Source organism: Callionymus lyra, chromosome 5, assembly GCF_982586985.1.
Source record: "Callionymus lyra chromosome 5, fCalLyr1.hap1.1, whole genome shotgun sequence".
NCBI classification, from domain to species: Eukaryota; Metazoa; Chordata; class Actinopteri; order Syngnathiformes; family Callionymidae; genus Callionymus; species Callionymus lyra.
Genome location: NC_141822.1, coordinates 6070740 through 6083461, shown reverse-complemented (window position 1 = coordinate 6083461; position 12722 = coordinate 6070740). Strand labels below are relative to the sequence as shown.

Here is a 12722-nt window from a genome sequence, read left to right as displayed (position 1 = left end):
AAAAAACCTACTACCTAAAAACTACTTTTAATATTCTACATGTATAATACATATTTTAAAGGAACTAAGATCACTCATTCATTTTTTATTTATATGACAGTTTATGGCAATGTCTTTTTTTTTTATTTTATCTGTTTTTATTTCATTCCAATTATTAAATTGTTTGTTATTTGTAGTTTTCTGTTTCTGATTCATAGTAACGGAACCTATTGTTAAAGCACCAGTACAGTAGTTATGACATGTTTGTTTCTGGCTCCCTCTACTGTTGGAAGAGTGTAGAGGTGGACGAGGCAGAGTCACAGTTCACAACATCATCCTCTGAACACACCACAGTGTGTTGATCATTCACAGAGAGAATAAGGAACATTAGTTCAAACTTGAGTACGGAAGTCAATCAGTGTCAGAATATTGAATGGTTTCATGTTTCAAATGTTGACACTTTGAATTTTATTCTTGAAATGTCGTCTATTTTAAAGCTGTAAATCTTTTTTTTTTAATATTTGAATTAAACATGTTTTACATTGAAAGGTACATTTTGTACATACACAGTATATATAATGGACAAAATAATCTAATATATTTATCTTCTTAATTAAGACTTATATTCTATATAAAAACATGTTTATATATGAGAACCAGAATTATTATTATTTCAATTGCTAGTGAATTGTTCCACCAACAATGAAAAAACAACGTTAAACTTAAATAAACATTTAACATGTATAAAGTGCAGAAAATGTGCAAAATTGAAAGTATGTACTGTTGCACTAATTTTGTGTTATTTGTAATAATTAATTTATTCATTATTAACATGATCACAATGATTGTGATCTTAGAAAGAGAGGTGTAAGAAAGTAAATAAAAAGATGTTGATGTTATATTGAATACACAAAAGAATATTGCATTTAGAAAATGTGTTTTTTAATTATTAGAATTAGAATATTGAACTCAATGTGTAAAATGTATATATAATCTATATATTTATTTATTTAAATTAAATTATTCAAAAAGATAATTCATTGATTTAGATTAACATTTCAATAAGAAAAAATAATCAATCAATCAATCAATCAATCAAGTTTATTGATAAAGCACTTCAAAAACAACAACAGTCGAAACAAAGTGTTGTACAATGACATGAAAGTACTAAGAAAGCAGTTAAAACACAAAATTAAAACAATATCAAATAAAACAAGTCAAAAGCACTAAAAACAGCTCAGAGTCTCATGCGGTTTTAAAAGAGAATAAAAGTTTTAAGACAAGATTTGAGTGAATAAAAATCAATGTTTCTATATGTACATTTTTAAAATACAGAATAACTCAACATAACACTGAATCAGAAGGATCTGGTTTCTCTGATACAAGATATAGAGTTTGTGTTGAACTCATTTTCATCTTTACTTCTTTGGAGAAAATCTTTTTTTCACAAAATCAAATTCCTTTCACACTGTAATATTGAATCAAAACAAAATGTACATCAATTCTTCTTCTTTCTGACTCCTCGTGGACGACTGGCTGTGTAAGTGTGTGTATTGTCAAGAATCTGATGATACGTATCACGATACAGAGGCAACCATAACATCCAATGAGATACTGTAGTAACCAGGATATATTTGTAGTACTGTGGAGTACTTGAGTAACGACTGCTGCCATCATCACCGGATCATGAAGGTGTTTATTAAAGAAGATTTAAAGAAGACTCGTCATCATCACTAACAATCCAATCACAGAGGTTCTAATCCAGTCACATGACGTCACTGTGTCTTCACTGCGGCACAAACGACAAACGTTCTCAGAGACGTTCATCCAAACATTGAAGCTTCATGTGATGATGTCACTCCTGGAGACTCACAATCTCACTGTCGTCTACTTCAGCTTCACAAACTCACACGAGAACGGAACCCAGACTCCAGCATGTAGAGGTTGAGTGAAGCTGGTCTGGACTCTGTGGAGGAGAGTCATGGTCTCAGAGACGCTGTAGAAGGACAGAAGACCTGCAGAGTGATCCAGGTACACCCCCACTGTGGAGGGTCCGACACTGGAGACTTTAGTTCTGATGTTGTTGTGTATAAATAAACAACCAGAGTCGTTACTATATAAACCCCAAGATTTGTCATTATTACCAAATAAACTTTCATCTCCTGATCTGCTGATGTTCTTGTATGAAACTGCTACTACAACATCTCCTTCTGTTCTCTTCACCTCCCAGTAACAACGTCCAGTCAGAGACTCTTGACTCAAGACCTGAAGAGAATTATTGAATCTGTCTGGATGATGAGGACAAGGTTGATGTTCTTCCATGATTGTCACTTTCTTGTTTCCTTCAGACAACATCAACCATGATCCTACAGTGTTTGGATCCAGAGTGATGTCCTGTGAGTGTGTGAGGAACTGCTCTCTGGTCTCTGGAAGGAACATCATGGAGATGTCGGGCCACATGTCTCTCAGAAGGTCCAGGACTTGGTCTCTGCAGGCTGACACGGCTGCTGTTACTTCCTCGAAGCGACGGTGAGTTTGCTCAAGGGTCGTGGAGGAGGTTGTGTCTTCACTGACCTCTGAGAGTGAGGTCGTGTCTTCACTGACCTCTGAGAGTGAGGTCCAGTTCTGCAGGAAGAGGGTGTCACTGTCGGTGAGTGACAGCTGCTGCAGCTCAGCCTTTTTCTTCTTCAGCTCAGAGATCTCCTGCTCCAGCTGCTCCTCAAGTCCTCGGACTCGAGCGGCTTCAGTCTCCTGCAGAGATCTGATCTGCTGCTCCACATCAGACATTCTTCTCTGGAGGATCTGGATCATCTGGATCATCTGGACGAGGGTCTCCTGACTGTCTTTCACTGCTTCATCAGCAGAGACTCTGATGTTCTTCTTCTCCTGCTGGAGCAGCTTCACTTCCTTCTCTCTCTTCTGGATCTTCTGCTGGATCCTTCCTTGACTCTGATCCAGGTCTTTCTCTCTCTCCCTCCTCTCTGCTGTGGTCGAGACGATCTCATGATCTTTGTGTTGGTCCACAGCACAGAGAGAACAGATGAGCTGCTGATCAGAACGACAGAACATCTTCTTCTCCTCCACGTGTTCAGAGCAGATCATCTCCTGGAGCTGCTTGGACGGCTGGACCAGCTTGTGTCTCCTGAAGGCCGGAGCTTCTCGATGAGGCTGAAGATGTTCCTGACAGTAGGAGACCAGACACACCAGACAGGACTTGAGGGCTTTCATCTTCCTCCCAGTGCAGACGTCACAGGTCACATCTTCAGGTCCAGCAGAGCAGAGGTCCTCAGCTGCTCCAGTCTTCTTCAGCTCCTCCACTAACTCTGCTAACACAGTGTTCTTCTGGAGGACAGGTCTCTCGCTGAAGCTCCGTCTGCACTGAGGACACTCGTAGATGTTCTTGTCCTGCCAGTGACCTTCAACACAGGTCTTACAGTAGTTGTGTCCACATGCAAGAGAGACCGGATCCTTCAGTAGATCCAGACAGATGGAACAAGACAACAGATCAACTCTAGTCTCCATGTCTCTGCGACTGAAACACTCCCTTCACAGGTGAACTCTTTTATAGTCTCAGTCACATGTCTCTGCCACGATCTGCTCCAACCACAGGACTTTGTCCTGAATGAACAGGTGGTTTCGAGGAAGTTTGATAATGTGCCGATCAAACTTCCTTGAAACCACATGTTCATTCAGGACAAAGTCCTCGACACACCTTGATTCTAAAACCAAAAATGCTCGTTTAGTGAATTTTGCAAAAGTCAAAGACAAATTTACGTGAACACGGCGCTAGCAGCAGAGAGATCTATCGCAGACCTCTTCGAATGCAAAGATCTCACAAAATGGTGGATCTTTTATAGTAGAATATTCACGTTAACGCCTCTAGTCAATTGTACATGTAGGATTGGTCAGTAACTGTAAACCCTTGATTCTAAGATGGCCGCCGCACCTGGTCGTCGTGTAAATTCACCAAAGGTTGTTGTCTTCTAGAGAGAGTCTGTTCCCAGTGACTTGCTGGCCTGTTGTGTCTTTCAGTGTGAGTTCTCACAATAAATTGTCGACCACACAAGTTTTTGTTTAGCGTCTTATGGCTGCTTTCATCATAGCCCTGATTGGAGCAATCAGAGGATGTTATTCTGGGATTAACTGTTTACTGTTACATAGACTCAGGAAGATATCATGTCTCTAACAGGTTAGATTTGTCTCCTTTTTCGTCAAATCGCAAACAACTTTGCATTTCTTAGTCATGTGTCTCAGGGCCCTAGCTTCTCCACCAGCAAACACAGCAAGAGCAACACGGGGGACAGAAGTGTCAGAGAGCATAGAGAACACCTTGTTTGTTTGTTAGTTCAGCAGCCACACCATCAGGACCACAAAAATGTCACCGCAGACAAGAGTCAAGTTCAATTTTTGCGACCAGATCGTGCCATTTGTCTTCATGATCAGGTTCATCATCATCCTAGACATAGTTGTTAGTGCAGTGTGGGGGGTCCAAAGGTGGATCATAGGAATGAAGTCTCAAAAGTATTTTCAAGATCAGAGAAACCATCAGATGTTCAATCATGTTGAACCAGTACAGCTCCTCCCTCTCTGGAGCAGAAGTTCATTCTTGGTGGAGAGTTGTTGAGGTTGAGTTCTTGTTTGTACAGCTCAGAAAGATTGCTTCAATCGTAGGTGTCACCAATAGGGAACTGGACCAAAGTTCCTGGACTAAAAGCCAAAGATGCACCATTGTTGACCAAAATTCTTTGTTTGTTTCCATCCCCTCGTCCTCTTCTCCTGCCACACCCATGCACTCCAGCCAGTGGCCAATAGGGAGCGAGTTCTCATCTGGGATTGTTTAATCTTTCTCAGTGTGTGAAAGTCTTTATCTGACCTGGGCCTGTGAACCTGAGTAGATGCAGTGATTGGATGCAAGACAATGATTATTTAATATGAATTAAATATGAAAGATTATCAGTTAATCAAGCGATTATTTGAAATGTGTGTTAAATCTAGATGATTGATTACAGTAAAGTTGTCATTTCCTTACAATATTAATGACGTATTTGATTAAATGTTGACATATTACATATTGTGTCCACATTGTGATATTATCAGTGCAAATAAACTGATGAAATCAATATTCTGATACTGTATGAACAAGATTATTTCACCTCGTTTTCATGTTTTTCTACTTCAAATACAATATTTGATTAAAGTTCCGGTGAATTGATGTTAAAAGAACACATTGTGTTTGAATGAAAAATCATCATAGTTTTTATTACAGTATAGTTTCACGGTTGAAGCTCAAGTTTACTGAAGCGGTTTGCAGCGTAGGAGGGAAAACGATGTGCGACTGGTGCTGGCGGAGTCTGGTGGAAAACGTCGTCTAAAGATGAGACCAGTCCGAGGTGAGAAGAATCAACATCTTTACAAACGCTTCTACATTCGCTGGCGGGAAAGTCGAATGTTGAAATTTACCTTTAAAGTGATAAAACTTTAAATAACTTAATTTAATCATTTCTAGATTGAGATGGTAAATTTGTTTTTATTCAATAATTAATGTAAAAAAAGTGTATTTGGAAGGTAGAATTTATTTAATATATATATATATATATACAGTATATATATATATATATTAAATCTAATAATTTTCAAATTGGAATTTTTATTCCAAAAATTAATACATTGATTTAATAAACTCAATATTTTTTTTAACTTGTTAGTTTTTTAAATTCAATATGAAAATGTAGGTATAATAGTATACAATATTATAATAGTGGTATAATCGTAGTTGATCAAGTACCTCAGTACTCTTTAGATATCCTATTACACCAACATTTTATATTGAATTTAAAATGCTGTAAAAATAAAATTGAATTTCAAAATACATTTTTGAATTATTGAAAAAAACTAAAAACAATTTGTAGAATTCTACATGTATAATTCATATTTTAAAGAAACTAATAACTTTTATTCATTATTTATTTATATGACATTTTATGGCAATGTCCCTTTTTTTTTAAATGAATCTGTTTTTATTTCATTCCAATTATTATTATTTTTTTACATTTGTTATTTATAGTTTTCTGTTTCTGATTCATAGTGACGGAACATATTGTTAAAGCACCAGTACAGTAGTTATGACATGTTTGTTTCTGGCTCCCTCTACTGTTGGAAGAGTGTAGAGGTGGACGAGGCAGAGTCACAGTTCACAACATCATCCTCTGAACACACCACAGTGTGTTGATCATTCACAGAGAGAATAAGGAACATTAGTTCAAACTTGAGTACGGAAGTCAATCAGTGTCAGAATATTGAATGGTTTCATATTTCAAATGTTGGACAAATAATGTAATATATTTATCTTCTTAATTAAGACTTATATTCTATATAAAAACATGTTTATATATCAGAACCAGAATTATTATTATTTCAATTGCTAGTGAATTGTTCCACCAACAGTAAAAAAAAACAAAGTTATTCATAAATAAAAAATGTAATCATGTATATAGTGCAGAAAATGTGCAAAATGTAAAGTATGGACTGTTGCACTAATTTTGTGTTATTTGTATTAATTAATGTATTCATTATTAACATGTACTTTTATGTTGTCACCACATAATATTCATGTGGGGTTTACAACAATAAAAGTTGTTTTGATTCTGATCTTAGAAAGAGAGGTGTAAGAAAGTAAATATAAAGATGTTGATGTTATATTGAATAAACGAAAGAATATTGCATTTAGAAAATGTGTTTTTGAATTATTGGAATTAGAATATTGAACTCAATGTGTAAAATATATATTCAAAAAGTACAATTTATTGATTTAGATTAACATTTCAATAAGAAAAAATAATCAATCAATCAAACAATCAATCAAGTTTATTCATAAAACACTTTAAAAACAACAACAGTCGATACAAAGTGTTGTACAATGACATGAAAGTGCTAAGAAAGCAGTTAAAACACACAGAGTGTTTAAAAGAGAATAAAAGTGTGTTTTAAGACGAGATTTGAGTGAATAAAAATCAATGTTTCTATATGTACATTTTTAAAATACAGCATAACTCAACATAACACTGAATCAGAAGGATCTGGTTTCTCTGATACAAGATATAGAGTTTGTGTTGAACTCATTTTCATCACTTTACTTCTTTGGAGAAAATCTTTTTTTCACAAAATAAAATACCTTTCACACTGTAATATTGAATCAAAACAAAATGTACATCAATTCTTCTTCTTTCTGACTCCTCGTGGACGACTGGCTGTGTAAGTGTGTGTATTGTCAAGAATCTGATGATACGTATCACGATACAGAGGCAACCATAACATCCAATGAGATACTGTAGTAACCAGGATATATTTGTAGTACTGTGGAGTACTTGAGTAACGACTGCTGCCATCATCACCGGATCATGAAGGTGTTTATTAAAGAAGATTTAAAGAAGACTCGTCATCATCAGTAACAATCCAATCACAGAGGTTCTAATCCAGTCACATGACGTCACTGTGTCTTCACTGCGGCACAAACGACAAACGTTCTCAGAGACGTTCATCCAAACATTGAAGCTTCATGTGATGATGTCACTCCTGGAGACTCACAATCTCACTGTCGTCTACTTCAGCTTCACAAACTCACACGAGGATGAAAAATAAACGAAGACTCCAGCATGAAGAGGTTGAGTGAAGCTGGTCTGGACTCTGTGGAGGAGAGTCATGGTCTCAGAGACGCTGTAGAAGGACAGAAGACCTGCAGAGTGATCCAGGTACACCCCCACTGTGGAGGGTCTGACACTGGAGACTTTAGTGTTGATCTTGTTGTGTATAAATGAACAACCAGAGTCGATACACGATAAGCTCCAAGATTTGTCATTATTACCAAATAAACTTTCTGTTCCTGATTTTCTGATGTTCTTGTATGAAACTGATACTGCAACACCTTCTGTTCTCTTCACCTCCCAGTAACAACGTCCAGTCAGAGACTCTTGACTCAAGACCTGAAAATAATCATTGAATCTGTCTGGATGATCAGGACGAGGCTGATGTTTCCACATGTTTGTCACTTTCTTGTTTCCTTCAGACAACATCAACCATGATCCTACAGTGTTTGGATCCAGAGTGATGTCCTGTGAGTGTGTGAGGAACTGCTCTCTGGTCTCTAGAAGGAACATCATGGAGATGTCGGTCCACATGTCTCTCAGAAGGTCCAGGACTTGGTCTCTGCAGGCTGACACGGCTGCTGTTACTTCCTCAAAGCGACGGTGAGTTTGCTCAAGGGTCGTGGAGGAGGTTGTGTCTTCACTGACCTCTGAGAGTGAGGTCGTGTCTTCACTGACCTCTGAGAGTGAGGTCCAGTTCTGCAGGAAGATGGTGTCACTGTCGGTGAGTGACAGCTGCTGCAGCTCAGCCTCTTTCTTCTTCAGCTCAGAGATCTCCTGCTCCAGCTGCTCCTCAAGTCCTCGGACTCGAGCGTCTTCAGTCTCCTGCAGAGATCTGATCTGCTGCTCCACATCAGACATTCTTCTCTGGAGGATCTGGATCATCTGGATCATCTGGACGAGGGTCTCCTGACTGTGTTTCACTGCTTCATCAGCAGAGATTCTGATGTTCTTCTTCTCCTGCTGGAGCAGCTTCACTTCCTTCTCTCTCTTCTGGATCTTCTGCTGGATCCTTCCTTGACTCTGATCCAGGTCTTTCTCTCTCTCCCTCCTCTCTGCTGTGGTCGAGACGATGTCATGATCTTTGTGTTGGTCCACAGCACAGAGAGAACAGATGAGCTGCTGATCAGAACGACAGAACATCTTCTTCCCCTCCTCGTGTTCAGAGCAGATCATCTCCTGGAGCTGCTTGGACGGCTGGACCAGCTTGTGTCTCCTGAAGGCCGGAGCTTCTCGATGAGGCTGAAGATGTTCCTGACAGTAGGAGACCAGACACACCAAACAGGACTTGAGGGCTTTCATCTTCCTCCCAGTGCAGACGTCACAGGTCACATCTTCAGGTCCAGCAGAGCAGAGGTCCTCAGCTGCTCCAGTCTTCTTCAGCTCCTCCACTAACTCTGCTAACACAGTGTTCTTCTGGAGGACAGGTCTCTCGCTGAAGCTCCGTCTGCACTGAGGACACTCGTAGATGTTCTTGTCCTGCCAGTGACCTTCAACACAGGTCTTACAGTAGTTGTGTCCACATGGAAGAGAGACTGGATCCTTCAGTAGATCCAGACAGATGGAACAAGATCTCAGATCAACTCTAGTCTCCATGTCTCTGCGACTGAAACACTCCCTTCACAGGTGAACTCTTTTATAGTCTCAGTCACATGTCTCTGCCACGATCTGCTCCAACCACAGGACTTTGTCCTGAATGAACAGGTGGTTTCGAGGAAGTTTGATAATGTGCCGATCAAACTGCCTTGAAACCACATGTTCATTCAGGACAAAGTCCTCGACACACCTTGATTCTAACACACACACACACACGCACACACACACACACACACACACACACACACACACACACACACACACACACACACACACACACACACACACACACACACACACACATACACATTCACACACACACGTGTATCTATATTTCACAAATCAGCGGACAGACAGATGAGTTTAAGAAAAATGCTTGTTTAGTGAATTTTGCAAAAGTCAGAGACAAATTTACGTGAACACGGCGCTAGCAGCAGAGAGATCTATCGCAGACGTCTTCGAATGCAAAGATCTCACAAAATGGTGGATCTTTTATAGTAGAATATTCAGGTTAACGCCTCTAGTCAATTGTACATGTAGGATTGGTCAGTAACTGTAAACACTTGATTCTAAGATGGCCGCCCACGTGGTCGTCGTGTAAATTCACCAAAGGTTGTTGTCTTCTAGAGAGAGTCTGTTCCCAGTGACTTGCTGGCCTGTTGTGTCTTTCAGTGTGACTTCTCACAATAAATTGTCGACCACACTTATGGCTGCTTTCATCATAGCCCTGAGTGGAGCAATAAGAGGATGTTATTCTGGGATTAACTGTTTACTGTTACATAGACTCAGGAAGATATCATGTCTCTAACAGGTTAGATTTGTCTCCTTTTTCGTCAAATCGCAAACAACTTTGCATTTCTTAGTCATGTGTCTCAGGGCCCTAGCTTCTCCACCAGCAACCACAGCAAGAGCAACACGAGGGACAGAAGTGTCAGAGAGCATAGAGAACACCTTGTTTGTTTGTTAGTTCAGCAGCCACACCATCAGGACCACAAAAATGTCACCGCAGACAAGAGTCAAGTTCATGTTTGCGACCAGATCGTGCCATTTGTCTTCATAATCAAGTTCATCATCATCCTAGACATAGTTCATAGTGCAGTGTGGGGGGTCCAAAGGTGGATCATAGGAATGAAGGCTCAAAAGTATTTTCAAGATCAGAGAAACCATCAGATGTTCAATCATGTTGAACCAGTACAGCTCCTCCCTCTCTGGAGCAGAAGTTCATTCTTGGTGGAGAGTTGTTGAGGTTGAGTTCTTGTTTGTACAGCTCAGAAAAATTGCTTCAATCGTAGGTGTCACCAATAGGGAACTTGACCAAAGTTCCTGGACTAAAAGCCAAAGATGCACCATTGTTGAACAAAATTCTTTGTTTGTTTCCATCCCCTCGTCCTCTTCTCCTGCCACACCCATGCACTCCAGCCAGTGGCCAATAGGGAGCTATGATAGGACCCTAGAACTATCATCAATTATCATCTATGATAGGACCCTAGAACTATCATCATCTTTCTTTAAGAGAAGCTCTTATAAGTCTTTAAGTTGAATCTTAATTAGCTGTATCTGGAGCTAAATGAGAGAACTTTGTGTAACTATTCTATTTATTATGAATTCTCAGAAATCATTGCTGTGAGTAACTCATACGAAGATTTACCATTAAGTTAAAAACAGAGTAAAGATTGTCATTTTTCTTCCCTTTCAGGAGCTTTAACTTGTAGTCACCTGTAGTAATAGTTACTTTTCTCTTAAAAAGAGGAGGTCAATAAATGAATAGAAAAAAAATTAAATAATATTGATAATATTAATAATATTGCTAAAAATAATAGGTAAAGAAGCAATTACCAAAATTAAAAATAATTAAGTGAAAATATGAAAGAGGAAGAATCTAAAAATCTAAATTAAGAACCAAAAATTTAATTAACTAATTAAAATATGATAAAATCCGAGATCAATAAAACAAATAGTAAATTAAGATATTAATAATAAAAACAATTAAATTAAAATCAAATGGAATAACTTGAAAATCGAAAGTAATAATAACCAATTAAGTTAAATGCAATTAGATCTAATCAAAATATATACTAATTAATTAAAATTATTCAAGTGAAAAAAATTGTCAATTAACAACTTATTATTTATTCATTATTATTTATTTAACTTCCTAATTAGTTGCTTATATATATAAATATAGCACAATTGACAAAGAGGAGAAGGAGTGTCTGTCTAAAGACCAAATACAACATATAACTTAATATTCATCCAATAATTAAAAAGATAAAAATCCAATCCCTTATTTATTACTAATAATAAAACGATAGTACATTAATGACAAATTGTTAAAATAATAAAATGAAATTATATTTCATGTAATGAAAATGTAATAATTGAAAAAATAATAAAACAAAATAAACATGAATACTGATCTAACTAGATAAATGTAATTGATTCCATTAATTAATAATTAAATAATTACACCAATTGAGTCAGAACAATAGTCAATTAAGAAGTAAGTAAAGAGAAAACCAGCAGGGGGCAGCACAGCAAACACAACACCCAAGATCAGAAATTGAGAGTAGAAGAAGAGACAAAAACAGGAACTAAATATCAACAAACGTACACATGTGCAAGCAGTCAATGACACACTTGTTTCAGATAAGCAGTATTAGATAAAACACCAAAAGTTACACACAATGTGACCAATTGTGAGTTGATCAATTGAAAATGTGAAATAGGAAGAGAGGATGATCAAGATCATTAATACATACAGCAGTGAGCCAACCATCAATGGTAATTGTGTTATTGTTATTGAACACTGCAGAAGAAGGAGAAAATTGAAATGTGAGTTGGTTTGTTTTTCTTCTTAAACCAATTATACCACTAATTAACTGTATATATACATATATACCTTAATGAAGAAACAGGAATAATAGTAAAATAACTATTGTCAACAAAGAATGTTACTTAATGAAGGGAAAAGATAATTATACCAAACTCAATCCAAATACTTAAGAAAGAAACAATGAAGGGAAGAAACTAAAGAAAAAATGGAAAACAATAACACTGAATACAAGAAATAATAGAAATCAATAAAAATAGAAATGACAACAATTGATAAAGGTAACAGAAAACATAATAAGTCAACAATTAAATTACATGTTAACTTTAATTATTATTATTTTCTTTCATAAACAAACAGTCTAGTGAATAGAATTCAAGATGAAGTAAGAATGTATGTGCGTTAAGAGAAGACATGAATACAATGGGAGGGTCGGTGAGGAAAAGAGCGAAGTCTTAAAAGTTCAACCTCTAAGTAAAACCACTCCCACCAACAAGGAAACTCTCTTTCGGAGCTTTTTATTTTTTTTATATATGTTATTTGTTGTTTTCTGTTTCTGATTCATAGTAACAGAACATATTGTTAAAGCACCAGTACAGTAGTTATGACATGTTTGTTTCTGGCTCCCTCTACTGTTGGAAGAGTGTAGAGGTGGACGAGGCAGAGTCACAGTTCAC

General features: G+C 37.3%; 2 protein-coding genes across 2 annotated transcripts; both read right to left on the bottom strand.

Moving 5' to 3' along the window:
- Positions 1-1172: 1172 nt before the first annotated feature.
- LOC148079138 (tripartite motif-containing protein 16-like) lies at positions 1173-3501 on the bottom strand. The gene has a single exon (XM_087792257.1). It carries the CDS (start codon positions 3499-3501, stop codon positions 1867-1869), a length of 1635 nt encoding a protein of 544 aa, XP_087648383.1. The 3' UTR covers positions 1173-1866.
- Positions 3502-6954: 3453 nt separating this feature from the next.
- Positions 6955-9215, bottom strand: LOC148079137 (tripartite motif-containing protein 16-like). Its single transcript, XM_087792407.1, has 2 exons — positions 8298-9215; positions 6955-8267 (listed from the first exon to the last, which is right to left on the bottom strand). The coding sequence occupies exons 1-2, from the start codon at positions 9213-9215 to the stop codon at positions 7578-7580; spliced, it is 1608 nt and encodes a 535-aa protein (XP_087648533.1). The 3' UTR covers positions 6955-7577.
- Positions 9216-12722: the final 3507 nt, after the last annotated feature.

Bases quoted from the DNA above. Each gene is read 5' to 3' on its own strand.
- LOC148079137 (XM_087792407.1), bottom strand. From the start codon at position 9,215: ATGGAGACTAGAGTTGATCTGAGATCTTGTTCCATCTGTCTGGATCTA. The intron at 8,268-8,297 runs GTCAGTGAAGAC...TCACTCTCAGAG, and splicing joins ACTGGACCTCACTCTCAGAG to GTCAGTGAAGACACAACCTC.
- LOC148079138 (XM_087792257.1), bottom strand. From the start codon at position 3,501: ATGGAGACTAGAGTTGATCTGTTGTCTTGTTCCATCTGTCTGGATCTA.